This window comes from Antennarius striatus, chromosome 9 (assembly GCF_040054535.1).
Source record: "Antennarius striatus isolate MH-2024 chromosome 9, ASM4005453v1, whole genome shotgun sequence".
NCBI classification, from domain to species: Eukaryota; Metazoa; Chordata; class Actinopteri; order Lophiiformes; family Antennariidae; genus Antennarius; species Antennarius striatus.
In genome coordinates, this window is record NC_090784.1 from 1152907 (window position 1) to 1172210 (window position 19304).

A 19304-nucleotide genomic window follows, 5' to 3' on the forward strand; every position below is an offset into this window, starting at 1 on the left:
GCTTCCTTCATTTTTTGGGGGGTCTGCAATGCAAATTCATCCTTCTTTGAATCAAAAACACTAAACTTAATTTCTTTTAGGGCCTTTTGACATACATACTCAATAGATTTACCAATAATTTAAATTAAATATTTTAAAAATCAAGAATAACCAGACTGTCCTAATCATCTGAATCAGTTAACATCAATGCTGTGGGTGCAAAACTGTCATCCGCTAGAATTTCTGCCTGCTGAGTAAATTTCAGTTATATTCTCTTCACTTGAGGGGAAATGTACCAAAATAGTCACCTGATGAGAAACTGTACTTAGAATATAACAGGTCATTTACGTGTGCAGTGATGCTTCTCTCCTCTGTGGTCTGTCAGTGTGACTTTGTGACACAATCTTAATGGTGCATTTAAGTGCACATCCTTTACCCCACATTGGTCTGTCTGGTGTTCAACAGGAATGAAGCATACCACCATGAAAAAGTATGCAAAGCTATGCACATTATGACTTTCCCTTGACGGGAGATTAACCCATCACCACCATTCAGGTGGTGATGGGTTAATTCTAACCTTAATCCTAACCCCATTGAAAAGATTTCAAACCTAACCTTGATTTTACATCAAGGTTAACAATCCAGAGCTGTTGCATCTTAAACCAGTAAACCTTTCAGTGTTGCTACTCAAGAAAGTAGCTAAAAATGATTTTTATTTTTAAATACCATAAGGTCCAACGGTGCTTCCAAGCTCAAAATAAATGTAGGAAAGTGACATCTGCTCTGGTGTGAAAACTCAAAAACATCTCCACCAGTCCTAATGCAGCTGTTTGGAGGTTTTACCTATGGAACCAAACCTGGTTTAAGACCATTTGATGTACTGTACTTCATGAAGGGCAGGTTCTGCTTGATAGTGGGAACATGAGGGTCCACTGTTGTCTGGTATTAGCAAGTAAAGAGACCTCAAGCAAGCAAATATGGATGTAGGAACTGTGTGAGCAAAACATTGCAGGACTTCAAAATGTGAGTTTATCTTTTTGTCCAACAACCAAGATAAGGAAACATTGTCATCACTTAGCAGGAAATGCTATGTTTGAATCTCTCTCTTTGGATTCTTTTATGCATTAATATGAAAACAAATGTCAATATACCAACAAAAAGAAATGTAATAGAATCTTATCCTCCTCTGGGCTTTTCCCTTCAGGGGTCTCCACAGCCAATCAGTGTCCTCCATCTAACCCTGTCTTCTGCATCCTCTTCTCTCACACCAACTACCTTCATGTCCTCTTTCACTACATCCATAAACCTCCTCTTTGGTCTTCCTCTAGGCCTCCTGCCTGGCAGTTCAGAACTCAGCATCCTTCTACCAATATATTCACTATCTCTCCTCTGGACATGTCCAAACCATCTCAGTCTGGCCTCTCTGACTTTATCTCCAGAACCTCTAACATGTGCTGTCCCTCTGATGTACTCATTCCTGATCCTATCCATCCTGGTCACTCCCAGAGAGAACCTCAGCATCTTCATCTTCACGGAGGCACAATATTTATTTATTTATTTATTTATTTATGTATTCATTTATTTATTCAGTTTATTTTCTGCTTTCCAGACATGTTAGTACAACAGATTTTACTTTCATCAGTGCTGAGACATCAGCAACAACATCCGAAAAGAAAAAAAAAAGGTTGACGGGTAGAAGCCATTGTCTTGTGAGGTTCCCGTCCCCTAAATCATCAACATCTCTCTCATTGCAGCACATTGTCAACCAATTCATACATTAATGCAATATGCAATTAACATAATATTAATGCAAATGTTCATTATTTTTTCACACCGCTTACTCCTCTTTCATGGGTCATGGGGGTTGCTGGAGTCTATCCCAGCGGACATATGGGCAGTAGGCAGGGAGACTCTCTGGACACATTGTCAGCACATCACAGAGGAGATACTGCCATAGCACGTCGATGTGTGGAGTCTTAGTTGGAAAAACTAATACACATAATAATACAATTCATCAATATTTTAAGGGAGACTCAGATTTTGGTTTAAAAGGGGCCTAGCTATAGCTTTCTGATAACCAGTGAAACCCTCTTGAGATCTTCTAGTTCTTGGCTGGTCAAGCAGCAGGAAGTCAGATTGTTGACTCCAGATCTCTAGAGAGATGTCTCCACTACATAAGCTGCGCCACTGGACACGGTTCCCTTGATTTGAGCTTGAACAGCGAGGGAGTCCAGCTGTGTTTTTCAAAGCCAAATAAATCAATTCTTTAATATGAATCGAAAACACTATCAAAAATGTGAATTTTGGGTTTCGATGAGCTCCTGCCAGGTGCTGAACTGTCTGTCCCATTCCTGACCAACCCAGGTGTATTTTCTCACCAGGCATTAAAAGTGTTCATTTACTGTAATCTCCATATGCTTCTCATCGAATGAAGTGTGCAACTGCTGTATTCACACTCGGTGTTGTGTGTCATTCCTCCAGAGTTCCTTACTGTCTGCACTCTGCTGTGGCAGACATGATGGAACATGAGCCGGCTGTGATTTTACTACAATCCTTTACGTCTGATGTGAAGGCACAAAACGGCAAAATGATGATGCACCACATTGGGATTTAGGACTCGTTCATCTTTCCTTTGTGTGTGTTTCTGTGTGTGTGTGTGTGTGTGTGTGTGTGTGTGTGTGTGTGTGTGTGTGTGTGTGTGTGTGTGTGTGTGTGTGTGTGTATGTCACATTTAAAAAGAATACAAGCGTAATCATAAAGTCCCTGTTTCTTCAACAGCTCATCTTTTACAGGACTTGAGTTCCAGAGAAATAGATGCTCAGTTCTGTGCAATATATAACGCAGCATTCAGGCTATTTATGGTCTTATAAAGTGATTGGGTTACAAGTGAAGAAGAGTACACGGTTATTGTCAACTGTGAATGTCAAGGGATCGGTTTTGGCCGGAGCTCAAGGTTGTAATTTTGTACAGTAAATGATTTTATTTCAGAGCAAACTGGACTTGTGTGCTCCCTCCTCAGCTGTGTTGAGCCCTGCTCTGCACAGATATGATGAGTGATGTTTCTCAGCTAATTTTTTCCAACACAACACTTTGGCTCAAATCACACGAGAGACAGAGCGACTGTAACAAACTCCTTGTGGACTCAGCACACTATGGCCCGAATGTTTTTTCAGCTCCGTGTAGATCAATATTTGAGGAGCGAACGCTGCAGCAGGAGTGTGTTTGTGTTGCTGCTTCTCTCTGTGGGGAAGCAAGATATAGTGCCAGGTCTACAGGGTGGAAGTTATTGTTGAAGCGAGGCAGCTGTAGATGATCTGACAACATAGAAATTTTATGTGTGGTAACTTGGGCTTCCAGTGGGTGTGTTGGAGCTGTGGGGGTATTACTGCACCTTCTACCTCCACCCCTCTGAAGCTAACCAGTTAAAGTCCGCTTGAGGCTCCGGCTCTGTTGGACTGATTCATGGACCTTCATTCAGGATAAATAAAGTATCATCCTCAAACTACTATTTAATATTTCAAGATAAACACAAATGTCCAGATATTTAAAGACATCTCTCCTCAAGCTGTAGGAAATATTAATGTTTAAATAATCTTTGCAACAGCTGTCATACAAAAGGTGTTTTACGATAGGCTCATACTCTCAATTCTATGCAACATTTTAACACGTTACAGTTCTACAAGTTGGGAACGTAATGCTTACATTTTCAATCTCCCTGTGGATGACAGGACAGGAAATTGTGAACTACATATATTGTGTTTTTTCTGTAGTCAAAAATATATATGTGCGAAAGCATTACAGGCTTCCGTAAAGCTTTATGGCTGCTGGGAAATAAACATATCTTAAAAATATAATTTGTTTGAGGTGTAATTATTGTAAATTAGAGCCAGCTTCTGAAGGGGAGCATCCCCTTTGACATATTCGTACATCTACACCTTCCACAAATATTATCCCTGCAGTCTTTGGGTCTTTTATGGGTGGCAGTAGCTCAGTCTGCTAAGTCCTGGGCTGGGGGCCAGAGGGTCACCTGTTTAAGACCCGTCTTAGACAAAAAATTCAGTGTGAACTGATGGTGAGAGGTGCCAGTTCACCTGAGCACTGCTTAGATTATAATCTGTATCTTTCAGTAACAGTAAAATCTTTCTTATGCCACTTAATTTTCATTTATGACTTGAAATAAGAACATGTTATTTATTGAAGAATATTACTGTAGAATAATATAAGATATGCCCTTTTTGTTTTCCCTGAATTGATTTCATTTTGAGACGGCAGGAAAAGGTCCAAAAAATAAATATAAAATAGGACAAATTGATACTTTGATAAAATAGGTTATTCTAACTTAATGGGCTGTAAATTACTGTCTACACTAAGTGAATAAAAAGGAATAAAGAAAGACAAGTGTCAATGTTCCATGTTGAGTGCTCAGACTCCCAGGATATAAATGCTGTAAACACATTCCTCCCGGCTGCTGTGTGGTTGGCATCTCAGGAAGTTCATTTTAATCTTCCTTTAATTTGCAAAATGCTTACTCTTTCTGTCACTGTCTCTCCTCCAATCTCTCTCCACAGACACTCCATGCAGCAACAAACCAACCAAGTCATCAAAAGCACAAGCCAACTCATCAAACAGCTCTCTGATATAATCAGTGGCTCTTCAAGGGTATTTTCTTTCACTGTCATTTTAACAAGCAAACTCGGATTAAAAAAAACTTTGAGATACTTAATAGTTAATCTTGTTTTGGGGTTTTTTTCTTTTTTTTTCCACAGCAGGACCGTCTGTGTCTGAGTAGACTGAAAACTGAGCTGTCAGAGTCTGTACAGCGCTACGGGGATCTGCAGAAGGTATCCACATACAAATATCTACAAATGCTTGCATAAGTTCAATGACAGGGTAAATACGTTCAACTAATCACTGATTAAGACACTAGATCCATTAGGAGAAGTTATTCTTGCATAAGCAGGTAAATTGTTTTGCAAAGTTGGAATTTAATGAAAAATGGACTCTTCTTTGCCTTCCACCACTTTTACTTCCTTTCAGAAACTTGCAGAGCGCTCCAGGGCCTTGCTCCTTCCAGCACAGAATGACAAGAGTAAGGTGAGCTGATACTGAGGCTGACAATCCTGCTTTTGTTTCTTTTCATAAAAAGAGAAAAACAAGGAGGTGGGATTTGTCTGCATGATTCCACTCTCACAAATGCCCCTCTGAAGCCCTGCTGAGTGTCCTTCACTCTCTGATATTACAGTGGATCCAATTTATCCCATGCAATACATGTGCACTGCTATTTTAATTGTGAAGCCTCGTAAAATAAATCTTGGTAATCTGTAATTATGGTCACTAAATTAAAACTAATTCAAATGAACAGAATGGTAATTAATTCAGTTATTTATGTTTAATAAAACAAAGTATGATGTGAAAAAGGCTTTAATATCTGTTTGGACATCCCCTAATAGCAACTAACAAATGGAAGAAAATTATAAGCATAAAAGCTTTCGCAATGTCCCACAATGGTAAATAAACAAGAATTGGGAATCACCCCTCCGTCAACCGCCACCTTACCATGGAGGGGTTTGGGGTGCCCTGATGATAATAGGAGCTGTGTTATCTGGGGCAATTTGCAATTTCTGCTGGTAGGTTCTGTTACAGCAAGGAGGTTCTAGGCAATGGGTCAGACAAGCATAGTTAAAAAGAGCCATAATGGCAAGTAGTATATCAAGTGAGTATGTCATAAGTGTACCTGGCCAGGAGAGATACCAGGGACCCGCCCTGGAGCCAGGCCCAGGGAAGGGGTACGCCATCAAGCACCTTGTGATTGGTTATTCACCCATGTGGTCCAGATGGGCTCAGCCCAAAAAAGGGACATGTATAAATCCAGTGGGCCCACGACCAACAGGAGCTGCAGGGATCTGGTGCAGTGTGGATTTGGCAAGACGTTAATTCTCACGTGGACAATCACAACATAACTGGAGGAATATGACTGGGAGGAACACTGTGCCTGATCTCAACCCAAATAGTGTTGAACTTGTGCTAGTCACAGTTTGTCCATAACTAACACCAAGTAAGAACATAAAGGTGTCACTTAGTACCAGGACAACCTAAGGTCATGGATTATCAACTTTGTAGTCGAGGCCACATGTTCTTGACACGCAGATAAAGACAGGAGCTGAACTGTCAACTGATCATCAACCTGTGGTGAGTTGGTGGGGAAAGATGCCAGACAGACTTGGGAGGCCCAAATGGATATTGTGGGTCACCTGAGAACATCTGGGTGAGGACTCAATTTGATCTACAACTCCTCCTTCGGAAAAAACGTTGATCAAATTCTGGGGGTGATAGGGGAAATGGAATCTGAATGATCCATGTTGCATGATGTTATTGGCGACATGGCTGCATGGAACTGGGGGGGAAGTAGTTGGATGGTATAATCAATTCTTTAAAGATCACCTCAATCCCGCTGACAAAAATTCTACTCCAGGATGCTGGAGAGGAGAGTCTGGCTGTTACTTGAACTTCAAATCCATGAAGAACAATGTGATTTTCACCCTGGTTGTGTAACACTGGACCAGCTCCATATTTGTGCAAGGGTGCTGGATGGAGTACGGGAGTTTGCCAAAGTTTGTGGTTTACAGCTTTTTGCTACAGGCCACCTAGTCTCTGTATTCCTGGAGTTAGTCTGGATTGCAATGCTGGCAGGATGTCAGATTTCTTACCAGTTGCTCCACCAGGGTTTCCCCTTGTCACCAATTCTGTTCATTACTTCCATGGACACAATCTTAAGCCGTAGCCAGATGGCAGAGGGTGTCAAGTTTGCTGGCCTCAGGAGTCTGTCTGCTTTTTGCAGATGATACGTTCGTACTGGCCTTGTCAAACAGTGACCTCCAATTCACACTGGAGCAGTTTAGAGTCCATTGAGAAGCAGCCAGGATAAGATCAGCACCTCTGAATATGAGACCAAGCAATTAAAAACAAGATGAGACGAGAAATCTGGAATCATAAAAAATTGGGTCACAGCTACTATTGCATTGTTCTCTTGGACATACCCAAAGGAAACTGAACCCAAGTGCGGACAAACTGGAGAAGACAGGTGTAGTACAAAGGGATTAAAGCAGGCGGAGGTGATGCTTGGAGCAAGCCAGAGTCCTCCAGGTGCAGGCAGGCGAAGCAGGGTTGAGATGGAAGTCAGGTCTGACGGTCGACACGAGGAACGCAGGGAAAAACAGGACTACTACTCTCAAAAATGAGATCATTGTTACAAGGTTAGACTCGTGCAGAGTACTGATGGCAAACACATTCTCCTCAATTTACTCTCTGGACCTGGCTCCTCCCACTTCCTGATTTCCATATCCTTTTCTTTTTTGTGAAACTCCCCCATGCAAAGGGTTTTAGAAATTCTTGGTTTATTAAATCATTTTATTTTAACCTGTATCAGCTGGTTTTTATGTTACAACTTTTCTTTAACAAGATGCATTGTAACAGTACGCAGCACATAGTCATGGGTAACAGCTCCAGGCTATGTAAATAGCTAATGTACACAGAGTCCAACAAATGCAACTACTGGAAAGAGGCATGCATACAACGTACATCCACCAAATCTAGGATGGACAATAAAGTGACAGGAGATTCTTATTATCTTCAGGACAATATATTTATGGTGACAAGCTTAAGTCCAGTACAGTACAGTCAGATATCAGCTTAGTCTGACAGCTTAATTCCCAGGTACGTGATGAACCAGCATGAAAAGTGCCAGTGACAGTGTCAGACCTGCGGTTTGGACCCACATGTACAAAACCATAAAGTAGTAAAGTTGGCACATTGTGTAAATCGTAAATAAAAACAGAATGCAATGATTTACAAATCCTTTTCATCTTATGTTCAATTGAATACACAGAAAAGATATTTAATGTTTGAGAAACTTTTTTTTTTTTTACAAATAATATCAGCTTTGAATTTAATGGCAGCAACACATTGCAAAGCAGTTGGCACGGGGGCATTTGTACCACTGTGTTACACCGCCTTTCCTGTCAACAGCACTCAGTAAACAACTTGGAAACTCAGGAGACCAATATTTTAAGCTTTTTGGTTGGAATTATTTCCCATTCTTGATTTACAGTTTAAGTTGTTCAACAGTCCGGGGTCTCCGTTGTCGTATTTTACGTTTCATAATGCGCCACATTGGGGGACAGGTCTGGACTACAGTCGTACTACCCAAACTCTTTTACTGCGAAGCCACGCTGTTGTAACACCAGCAGAATGTGGCTTGGCACTATCTTGCTGAAGTAAGCAGGGATGGAAACAATCTGTATGTTGCTCCAAAACCTGTATGTACCTTTAAGCATTAATGGTGCCTTCCCAGGTGTAAGTTGTTCATGCACTAATACACCCCATACCATCACAGATGCTGGCTTTTGAACTTTGCACCTATATCAGTGGATGGTTCCTCTCCTCTTTGGTGCACCACAGAACACTTCTCCACTTTGCATCTGTCCATCTTAGATGAGCTTCTGGGTGTTGTTAATAAATGGCTTTTGTGTTGCATAGTAGAGTGTTAACGTACACCTATGACAAACTGTAGTTTCTGACAGTGGTTTCCTGAAGTGTTCCTCAGCCTATGTGGTGATATCCTTCACACACTGATGCTGTTTTTTGATGACTGAGGGACTGAAGGTGCTGCTTACGGTCAGTAATTTCTCCAGATTCTCCGAACCTTTTCTTGATATTACAGACTGGAGATGATGGAATCCCTAAATTCCTTGCAATAGCTCGATGAGAAATATTGTTCTTAAACTGTTCGACATTTTGCTCACGCATTTGTTCACAAAGTGGTGACCCTTGACCCAACCTTGTTTGTGAATGAATGAGCATTTCCGGGAATTTTCTTTTATACCCAATCATGGCAACCAACTGTTCCCAAGTAGCCTGTTTGTTCACCTGTGGGATGTTCACCTGTGAGATGTTCACCTGTGGGATGTTCACCTGTGAGATGTTCATCTGTGGGATGTTCACCTGTGGGATGTTCACCTGTGGGATGTTCACCTTTGGGATGTTCACCTGTGGGATGTTCACCTGTGGGATGTTCACCTGTGGGATGTTCACCTGTGGGATGTTCACCTGTGGGATGTTCACCTTTGGGATGTTCACCTGTGGGATGTTCCAAATACGTGTTTGATGAGCATTCCTCAACTTTCTCGGTCTGTTTTGCCACCTGTGCCAGCTTTTTTGAAACACGTTGCAGGCATAAAATTCCAAATGAGATAATATTTGCAATTCTAACAGATAATTTTATATATATTATATACAGTGCACAGCAATATTGAGTACACCCCCCCGAAAAAAGATGTTTTTCACAGTATTAAAATGAACAAACAATATATCCCAAACAGTTCCTTGATGATGTTTATTGCACTATGTTCTTACATAACAACTCAAACAGAAAGGTGAAAAGACAACTGAAATTACTCTTTTTCTGTTTCCGTGAAAGTGGGGTGGAGCAAAAATGAGTACACCCTACAACAAACACAACTACATCCAATACATTCAGTACTTTGTTCGGCCTCCATTACTTGCATTGACAGGCCCAAGTCTCCTTGGCATGGAGCGCACAAGTTGACAACATTTGGCCACATCAATCTTTCTCCATTCTTCAAGGACGACCTCTTTTAGAGCCTGGATGTTGGATGGAGAGTGATACTCAACCTGCCTCTTCAGTATTCCCCAAAGATGCTCTACAGGGTTCCGATCAGGTGAAATACTTGGCCGTGGAGTCACTCTTACCCTGTTCCTCTTCAGAAAGTCAGCAGTGACCTTAGATGTGTTTTGGGTCATAGTCTTATTGAAAACTGGAACGACGACCAACTGCCTGAAGTGATGGAACATCTTAGCCTTCAGTATAGAGCAGTACATTTGAGAATTCATGATGCCATCAATGAAATGCAGTTCTCCAACACCCGCAGCACTCATGGAACCCCACATAAGAACCCTACCCCCTCCATGTTTCACAGTGGGCACCATGCACTTTTCCTTGTACTCCTCACCCTTGCGACGTCAGACCGTTTTGAAGCCATCAGTTCCAAAAAGATTGATTTTGGTCTCATCACTCCAGATTATGGAGTCCCATCAGCCTTCATCCTTTTCAGCATGGCCCTGGCAAACTGTAGGCAGGTTTTTTGTGACTTGGCTTTAGGAGAGGCTTCCTTTGGGGGCGACACCCATGCATGTCATTCCACTGCACTGTATGGTGTATTGTGTCACGTGATACAGTCACTCCAATTTCAGCCTCTACCTCCTTAGCCAACTATCGTGCACTTGCATGTTGATTTTCCTCAACTTTTCTCATCACAAGACGCTCCTGCCTGGGTGTTAATTTTCTTAGCTGGCCTGTACGTCTCTGTACTTTGGTTGCAGTTCCATCTGTCTGTAATCTTTGGATCACTTTTGGGACCATGTTCTTACTAATAAGTCAGGCTTTACTGATCTTCTTGTAGCCCTCACCTCTCTTGTGTAAAGCAATAATCTGCTTTCTCAGATCCAGAGACATTTCCTTGCCATGTGGTGCCATTGCTGACAGCAGGAAATGGGAAAGGGCGTTTTTTTAGGTAACAGACTTTTGTAGCCAACTTCCTGATGAACACAGTGTAATGAGTATCTAGACTCACCTGTAGTTCATTGTTTGTTCAGGTCCACATTGGGAGCCTGAAAAGTTGCTTTACTCAGAGACCTTCAGTGGGGGGTACTCATTTCTGCACCACACCACTTTTACTAAAACGGAATAAAAACAACTAAAGTTTTATTATTAACCTTAGTTTTAAGTTCAGAAGCTCAACAGATCCTGTGTTTATCTTAGTCTGTGAACATTTTGGAAATATATTTTTGTATTCCTTGTCATATTGTATGAAATGTTACTTTTCAAAGAGGGTGTACTCATTATTGCTGTATAGTTTACGTTTAGTGCATAGCACAAAGTCCATTAATCAAGGAGAACATCATGGGACAACAGAATGGTGATATTATCTTTATATATTGTAGGAAATGGAGCATGAAGAATGAGTCTGTATCTTCTGATGTAAGTGAAAGGGCAGGTTGAATCAGTTGGTGGATAGCAAATGATGAGAAGCCATCCTAGTGTTTAAAATATCTTACATATGCATTTATAAAAACATTTTGTTGATTATCAGAGTCAGGAGACTCGTGGAGCTATGTAAACTTTTTAACAGAATGTGAACTCATGCAATAAAGTGTCAGAATGCTTGTCTTGAGAGTCTTTCCCAAGTGTGTGATGTATTAATATATTTATGTATGTGTAGGAGTTTGTTGATGAGCAGTGAGTCATATCATTGCCAGTAGACAGAGCAGTGACTCAGCCTGGGTGAGTCTTTGTGCTCTGACCCACACTGGCCCCTGCATCAGGAATTTGCTGTGCAGTCAGCCACACAAAGGTGGAATACATCAGCAATGCAAGAAAAACAAATTAACCTGGCCTTCCTCTCTCTCTTCATTCTGTTTGGAGACATAACAAACTGTCTGAATACAGAGAGAACAGGTTTTAATCCAACTCACCATGAAACCGTCTGCCCCAAACCCAGCATTTAACCTGAGTGGAGTGATTGAAGTGAAATAAGCACTTTGATTTATTATCATCCTGTTATCTAAAACACAAGTGGATTCTTTATGTCATCACTGTTGTGGATACGGCCATGTATTTCTTTGGCAAGAAATATAATGAAAACACAAACACACACACACACACACACACACACACACACACACACACACACACACACACGCACACCATATTTGTGTATATTCTAACCTCTGCCAAATTGTGAAAAAGATTGATCTCTGTGTTCCTTTGTAACAACAATACAAGACAAACATACACACCTGCAAACACAAATAATCAATAATTTACGGACAGAGCATCAGACGCTACATATTATCAATAGATCTTAGTCAGAAAATGCCTTCACTGCATTTGTAACCGTGTAGAATGACCTGTGCGCGTGTGTGTGTGTGTGTGTGTGTGTGTGTGTGTGTGTGTGTGTGTGTGTGTGTGTGTGTGTGTGTGTGTGTGTGTGTGTGTGTGTGTGTGTGTGTGTGTGTGTGTGTGTGTGTGTGTGTGTGTGTGTGTGTGTGTGTGTGTGTGTACTCAGAGTCCTCATACTCCGCCCACTGAACAGGGTGACGACGGCCCACTGTTTGGTGACGCTGTAAACTTGGAGAGAGGAGCTCAAGCCTTTCTGTCTGAGATCAGTGAGGAGGATGTCGAGGTGCTTCGCCAAAGAGAAGAGGCTCTGTTGCAGATTGAAGTAAGAACACAAACATTTCATTCAGTTTATGCGCTTCAATGTCCTGTGAACCCCTGAATCACAACCTACTGTAAACACATTGAAGTCTATAGTGTCAAAACAAATAAGATCATATATCCTGACATTAATAATCAGTCAGTTTTCAATGGCTGAATGTGTTGATCTTTACAGTCCACAGAAGAAAGATCAACACGATAATGTACAGCGGTACCTCTACTTATGAAATTAATTGGTTCTGGAAGAAATTTCGTGAGTAGAAAATTCCGTAAGTAGAGACACGTTTTCCATCCAAATACCCTAATCGGTTCCAAGCCCCCCAAAATTCAGACATAAATGTTTTATAAAGCATAAAAATGCATCAAAACATGTAACAAATACATGTTACAATTAGATTATTACACAATAAATGAGAGTTGTGTATAATGTAAAAAACAAAGAATAAAGAATAAAAATGACGGTCATTTACCTTTTCACTGCTGTCCTCATTGTTTTTTGCCCTCTTTGGTTCATGCCCTCTTGCCCCACCATGAACAACAGAGTGAATTCCAGTCCTCCTTCTGAACTTCTCCAACCACCCACGCGACGCCTTAAACTCCTTAAACTTCCTTTAGTTTTAATAACGTGGTGATTGTAGATGCATTACGGCCATATTCTTTGGAGAGATCAACCAAACGCATCCCTTTTTCAGGCTTTTCTATCATCTCTTGATTTGTTTGTACGGACAAAAAAACTCTTTTCTTCGTCTTTTCTTTTCCTCTTTTCTCCGTCACTTTCTTGGGGTCCATAGTGAATACCCTAAAAGTTAATATATTTACCTAAAACTATCAGAACACCTCGTGGGTCGAGGGCCGAATGACGAGGACGCTGCATAGACACCGATCTAGCTCCACACAGAGGTCCCTCTTAGCCAATGGGATGCCAGGATGTTAGGTAATAGCCAATGGCAGAGCAGCTATAAGAATGTTGCGTTCAGGAACCTGTGGGAGATGCGAGTATCAGCCCATACTGTATTTTTACCTTTCGTAACTCGAAATTTCTTTTGTAACTAGAGGCAATAATTTCCTGCTGAGAAGTTTCGTAAGTAGAGACCTTCGTCAGTAGAGGAACCACTGTAGATGTGTTGTCTTCTGTAGAATGGGACTCATCGCTGTGTTAATAAGAGAAAAAGTTGAAACGTTACTGTAGACCACAACTACTGCGATAACCCCACCCCCACCCCCACCCCACCCCACCCCACCCCAGTATCCTTTGGTCCAGAAACTTCTAGCATCAGTTGTGTTGATGGTCCTGGTCCTGATTGGTAACAGACGTTTCCTGGCTATCTCTGGTTGGTGTCAGTCTCCCCCTCCTCTTCCAAGTCAGTGTCAGAAATATGATCTTCAGAAGAAACAGAAATAAGAACTTCACATTCATGTCCCACAGCTTCTCTTTCTGTCTCACACATATTCACACATTCATCCAGTTCAGTTCAAATTCTTCCGAGCCGTAACAGCAGCCCTCTTTGTTTAATTCTGACCGTTGTCATGTCGGAGCCATTCAGCAGCAGCCACCTCACAGGGTAACCACGGTAACCACAGCGGGAGTACGTTTTGCCAAAGGGTCTGAGAAATATCTTGAATTACAGTCGTGATGAAAATAAAATACAAAATAGTAGCACTGAGATGTATTTCTGCTGCTATGTGACATCATGTGGAATGAGTCTTCTCACAATTATTTTGTACTTCAGCATTTAGTATTTTCATTTAGTTTAGTTTTTTTTTGTAATATAAGTTGTACTTGAAGTAATTCTTCTATTGAGCTGAGTTGTACACACACACACACACACACACACACACACACATATATACAGCATCTTCGCGTATCAACTTCACCTTGCGACTTCACCTCATCGCGGATTTTTAGTAGGCAGTCACATGATACCGTACTCGCATTCTATTGGCTGACGGCATCCTGAAGTGCGCTACGTTCCGTGAGTCTCGGACTTAGGTGAGACACAAAAGTCTTTTAAACAGTCTATCAGAGTGTTTTAAAGGTAATATAGATAAAAGGTGGTTTAATATCAGTATGGGGGGGTTCAGAAACATTTAAATTACCGTAGATAATAAGATTAATAGTTTATCGATATATCGCGTAATTTGTTATTCGCATGTGGGTTCTGGAACCTATTAACTGCGAGTTGTGAGGGCACACAGTATGTGTATATACATACAACTTGCCTTACAATTTGGATTTTATTTCAGTGTGTGATCAGTGGTGTACACAACAGCATTGTGTTGTTGTCTGTCTGTGGGACGCTCCAAAGTGGACCTGCTGTGTGCCACTGGTACCACCATATTCTGGCTGTTAAGCTACGTAGAAGGGAAACCAAACCAAACCCACCATCAGACGACTGAGCATCCATCTCTCCCCACACACCCCACACACCCCGCTGTGAGCGACAGCTTCATCTCGTTGCAGCTGTTGAGGTGAGCCAATCAGACGACCGGTGCTCAGACGGGGTTGTCTGGTCTGGCTGTAGTCATAGCAGCATGGATAAATGTCATCGTCAGCGCTCAGGCAGGTGCTGGGGGGCTTCAGTGGTTCCTTTAGGGAGAGTGATAGTATCTGACAATGTGCCTTCCCCCCTCCCTCACCGCACCATTCTGGCCTGTGTTCTCACTATCTCTACATACCACTAAATCAGCAGCATTTGTTGTGAGTCCCTACACACCTCACTTTTCTCCACCGTTATCCTTCTCTGGGACCTGGAGAGTCTGTTACGGTTATCTGCCCCCCCCCCACAGGAGAAGGTTTGAGCGTTTGATTCTGAGGTTAATTTGGCCTCAGAGACTGGATGTATGTGTGAACCGTTCCAAGGTCGTCTTCCTGCAGATGGTGGTCAGTCAGGATCCGGAAGCAATGTTAGGACTCTAATGTTTAGTGCACCTTCATGGCCTCACCACTTTAACTTCCTGTCCGAGGTCAATCTTAGGTTTTTTTATTCAAGTGAAAAACTGTATTTACTTAAAATAATTAAGTTCTCTAAGATTCTTGCTAGCTTAAGTATGCTGGTTCTATTTTTATAAGTGTCAGCTGATAATAAAATTCCAATTATACAAAAAAAAAAAAAAACACTTTCGGAACACAATGTAATATTCTTAACCAGTAATGTCAATTTTCTAGCTCATAAGATAGAATACTAATGATGAGAACGGTGTTCAGTCAGGAACTGCTTTTTAGATGTGTGCACAGAGACATGACATTCCACATGAACACTCACCGTGTCTACACACAAAAACGTAGCATACTGTCCAGTTGAAGGGAAATTTCAGATGTATCAAGTGTAAACATGTCTGAACTACATTATTTCAGATCAAATAGAACCATTCACACAATATTTACAGACGAAGCTCTCCCAGCAGGCTGCTGCGACACTAATACACTACATGTGTGTAATGTAACACACCTCACCCGTCTTGTATTTGTTGCCAAGTTTGCCGTTTTTATGCGCATCTGATCCTGTCTGAAGGGCCTTCACCTCGCTTTCCAAGGAATTATTTTCCCGTCTCAGTCTTCTGTAATTTTCTGATTACGCAGTGAGTGGAATGCCTGGAGCAGGGCTCATTGAAATATGATTTGCTCATTTAAATGGGGCGTGGACAGGGAGGAGTCAGGTCTTCCACTTTGTGAGCTCAGTCCCGCGTCCGTGGGTTCGTGCTTGCTCACATCGAACTACTTTTGTCTACGTGTATGAGGGTTCAGTTCCAAGGAAAATGTTTTAAAAAAGACAAAACAGACAAATAGTATTTTACGTTTAATTTATTGAAATTTAAATTTCAGAAAAGGACATACTTTATTATTTGAATTATCAGGTTAGATTATAATATGGACAGTGACAGCTGATGGAGCTGCACTGACCTAACCAAACACTTTGGTGTAAATTCATTAGGAATAATCTGACATGAGAATTCCTGGGTTGTAGGAGTCGTGTGATTGTAACTCTGATGAGCACAACTGTCAACTGTAATCTGTAAGAGTTCATGTTTTGGTTATGTCTGAACTGCTAAAATCCACTGACTTAACATCAATGGCCCACGAGGCCACATTCAATTCTATACAGTTTTATTTGTGGAGGCCAGTTGTCCTCAGTCCTCAGGCTGTGGACTGGTACCCGTCTGTGGGTCAATCAATACTGGGCCACACAGAAAGAATCCAGAACTTATATTATGTTTGTCTGATTTATGATCAGATGCTGAACGATCTAAATAGAAACTCCTCAGCTGGTAGAATCAACAAAAAACAATCGTCTTTGGACAGTGTCTTTGAGCGGGGCCAAAGAGCCAGTGGGGAGACACAGGAACAACCTGCGTCTTTAAAAAAAATAGTACCAGTTTGTGTGCTGGTTGTGTCCTTTTATTGTGTCGTATTTACCCTCCACGCCTTTAAGACCAGTCTGTGAAAATATTGTCTGATGTTAAACTGGTCCATGCCGCAAAAAATGTTTCCCTGGCTGAAACAGGCTGAAACCTTGAGCAGAACCAAAGACTCATACTGTGTGGCCATCTGCCTAGACTGGTTAGGGGAGAGAGATTTGATTTTTAAAAGCGTGCTTATTCACACAAAAAAACAAACAAATTACAAATCACATTCACACAAAATCCAAAAGAGATCCGCAAAAAGGAATTCATATTCCAAAAACATGAATAGTAGGAATATAATAAATAATCTCAGAAAGAGACCGACAGAGAGAGACCATGAAAGAGAAGGAGAGACAATAACAGAGTGTGACAGACAGACAGGAAGACAAGAGGAACAGAACGGGAGCAGACAGAACATAATGCAGTTAATAATACGCAGTGGCTCATGATGATGTTACTCCCTCTCCTGAGGGAGGGTACATGCTGGTCTTTGGGAGGGAGACAAGCCAATTATCCTTGATTGTGAAACACAACAGACAGTTGGAATTCTCCCATTCTGCACGCAGCGATCACTGGATGACATACAGTTTGATTTTACTGGAAACACGTTACAGGATTCAGCTTATGTTTTAATGATGTGATCATAATTGGAACAAACAAATGTGTGGCCCCGCTTGTTTCCTGTGGATGATGTAACAGTATTGAGCACATGCTTGAACATAGTGAACTTGGATGTTGGGTTTCTTGGATTGTTATCTACCTTTTATTTTTGTGTTCTCTGGGAATAATCTGTTCTCAGTATATGAATAAGGATGCTTAAGGCGTATGCATCTATATGTAGGTGCACTTTTGTGCACATCGTAATGAAAGTCCAGCAAACACAACTATATTTACAGACGGGGGAAGGAACTGTATGAGCTGGATTGGAATAATTGCCCAGTGTTGGCCGCTTTGATATCCCCCAGAGTACAGTAATGTAATAGTTGGACACTCATCTTTATATTTTTCCACATGTTCTGGCAAGTTTATACATCAGAGTGTTAGCATCTAGCCGCTGCAGCCCTTTCTACACATTTCCGTCATCTGTTAGACTGTCACCTCTAAACTGCACTTTATAAGCTTTGGCACCAGGGATCATTTAATCAAAAATGAATTCATAAAAGAAAAGCTCAGAGCACGACAGAGGACAGCTTTCAAGGGGAATCTGAACACCTGGATCAGTAAAAGGAGAAAACAGAAGGCCCCAAGCAAAGCGTGTCTGTCCTACCAATGCATCGTCAGGACAGTCTGTCCGCTAACTTTACCCTTGGCTCAGGCAGGAAACTGGAAACAACAGAAAAAGATAGTTCACTTTAAAACCAGCAAGACTTCGTTCAAAAAAAATCAGAATGAAACGTATCTGATAGTCAGAGTATGTGTTATTAATCGTGGTTAAAAACAAAATGCTTTCTTATCTTTACAAACTGAAGAGAACATCATGAGATGTTAGATACCGACTGAGATACCGACTCCAGCTGTCTGCCAAGTGTTGATATTCTGGTCAAGCTTGACTTTCCACTAGGTACTAATGTCAGTTTGTAATAACTGCTGAAGTAACTCTAACAAGAAAACAATGGACATAATGAGCACATGTAAACACTGTAGGTGTAATCACATTAACAATGTTAGCGTATCCCGTTAATGAGCTGCCACCTGCCACTGGAACTGAACATGAGAACTTAATCTAGTGAAATAATCACTTTTCTAACTCAAAATTTTAAAACAACAACATCATTACTGCTATCTTGTCTGCAAAGCAAAAACACGGAGGACTGAGGTTTGATTAAAATTGTAATTAAAATGACTGACCCTGTTTTATCCTCCTAACAAACAATGACAACTTGAAACATCCCTATAGCTCAGATTCCTCCAGTCTGAATTCTGGCTACATATAGGGAAAGTTTTATCCGGCATTGACAAACACACATTGTTACACCTGTAAATAGTGTGGGCAGGAGCAAACGTCCATACATATGAGTACGGTATAGGTCAATGTGCACCACAACAAAGAATCTTCTTGAAGTCCTAAAAAGAGCTGACAAAATATAGAAAGATGATGACCGAGAAATCTGAAGTTGATAATAATGAAGCTGAAATGTGTATAAACAGAACAATTAGGACAACTGGAATCCAAAAGCACAATAAAAACAAAGACAGGGTAGAGTTAAACAAGAATAAAACACGATGGACAGGATAAGGGTCGAGTGACATTGGTCCAGGGGTTGTTTCAGCCAGAAGATAAATGATGACCAAACAACGGATGTAAGTTTGGGTGTTTTCCTGGAAAATCAATCACACACACACACACACACACACACACACACACACACACACACACACACACACACACACACACACACACACACACACACACACACACACACACACACACACACACACACACACACACACACACACACACACTAATGTGTACCTGTGAGGTATAAAAGAGTCATGGACATGACTGATCTGGTGTTACGTACTGATGGACTCAGAATCAAATTAAATAATTCACGTTTTGGATGTCAACCCTTCTTCTGATGCTCCTGAGCCTTAGTCCTGTGGGTGTCCTGTGGGTGTCCTGTGGGTG

At 41.3% G+C, this 19304-nt stretch overlaps 1 protein-coding gene across 3 annotated transcripts in view; it reads left to right on the forward strand.

The window, feature by feature from the left end:
• Positions 1-19304, forward strand: part of tsnare1 (T-SNARE Domain Containing 1) — a 157804-nt gene that overhangs the window by 80955 nt on the left and 57545 nt on the right. For 2 of the 3 annotated variants that reach the window (XM_068324314.1, XM_068324312.1), the window contains exons 5-8: positions 4548-4638; positions 4746-4820; positions 5017-5073; positions 12123-12278. In XM_068324314.1, coding sequence (XP_068180415.1) covers positions 4548-4638; positions 4746-4820; positions 5017-5073; positions 12123-12278 — 379 coding nt within the window. The remainder of the gene's footprint in view (positions 1-4547; positions 4639-4745; positions 4821-5016; positions 5074-12122; positions 12279-19304) is intronic. The other variant, XM_068324313.1, reaches the window with a different exon arrangement.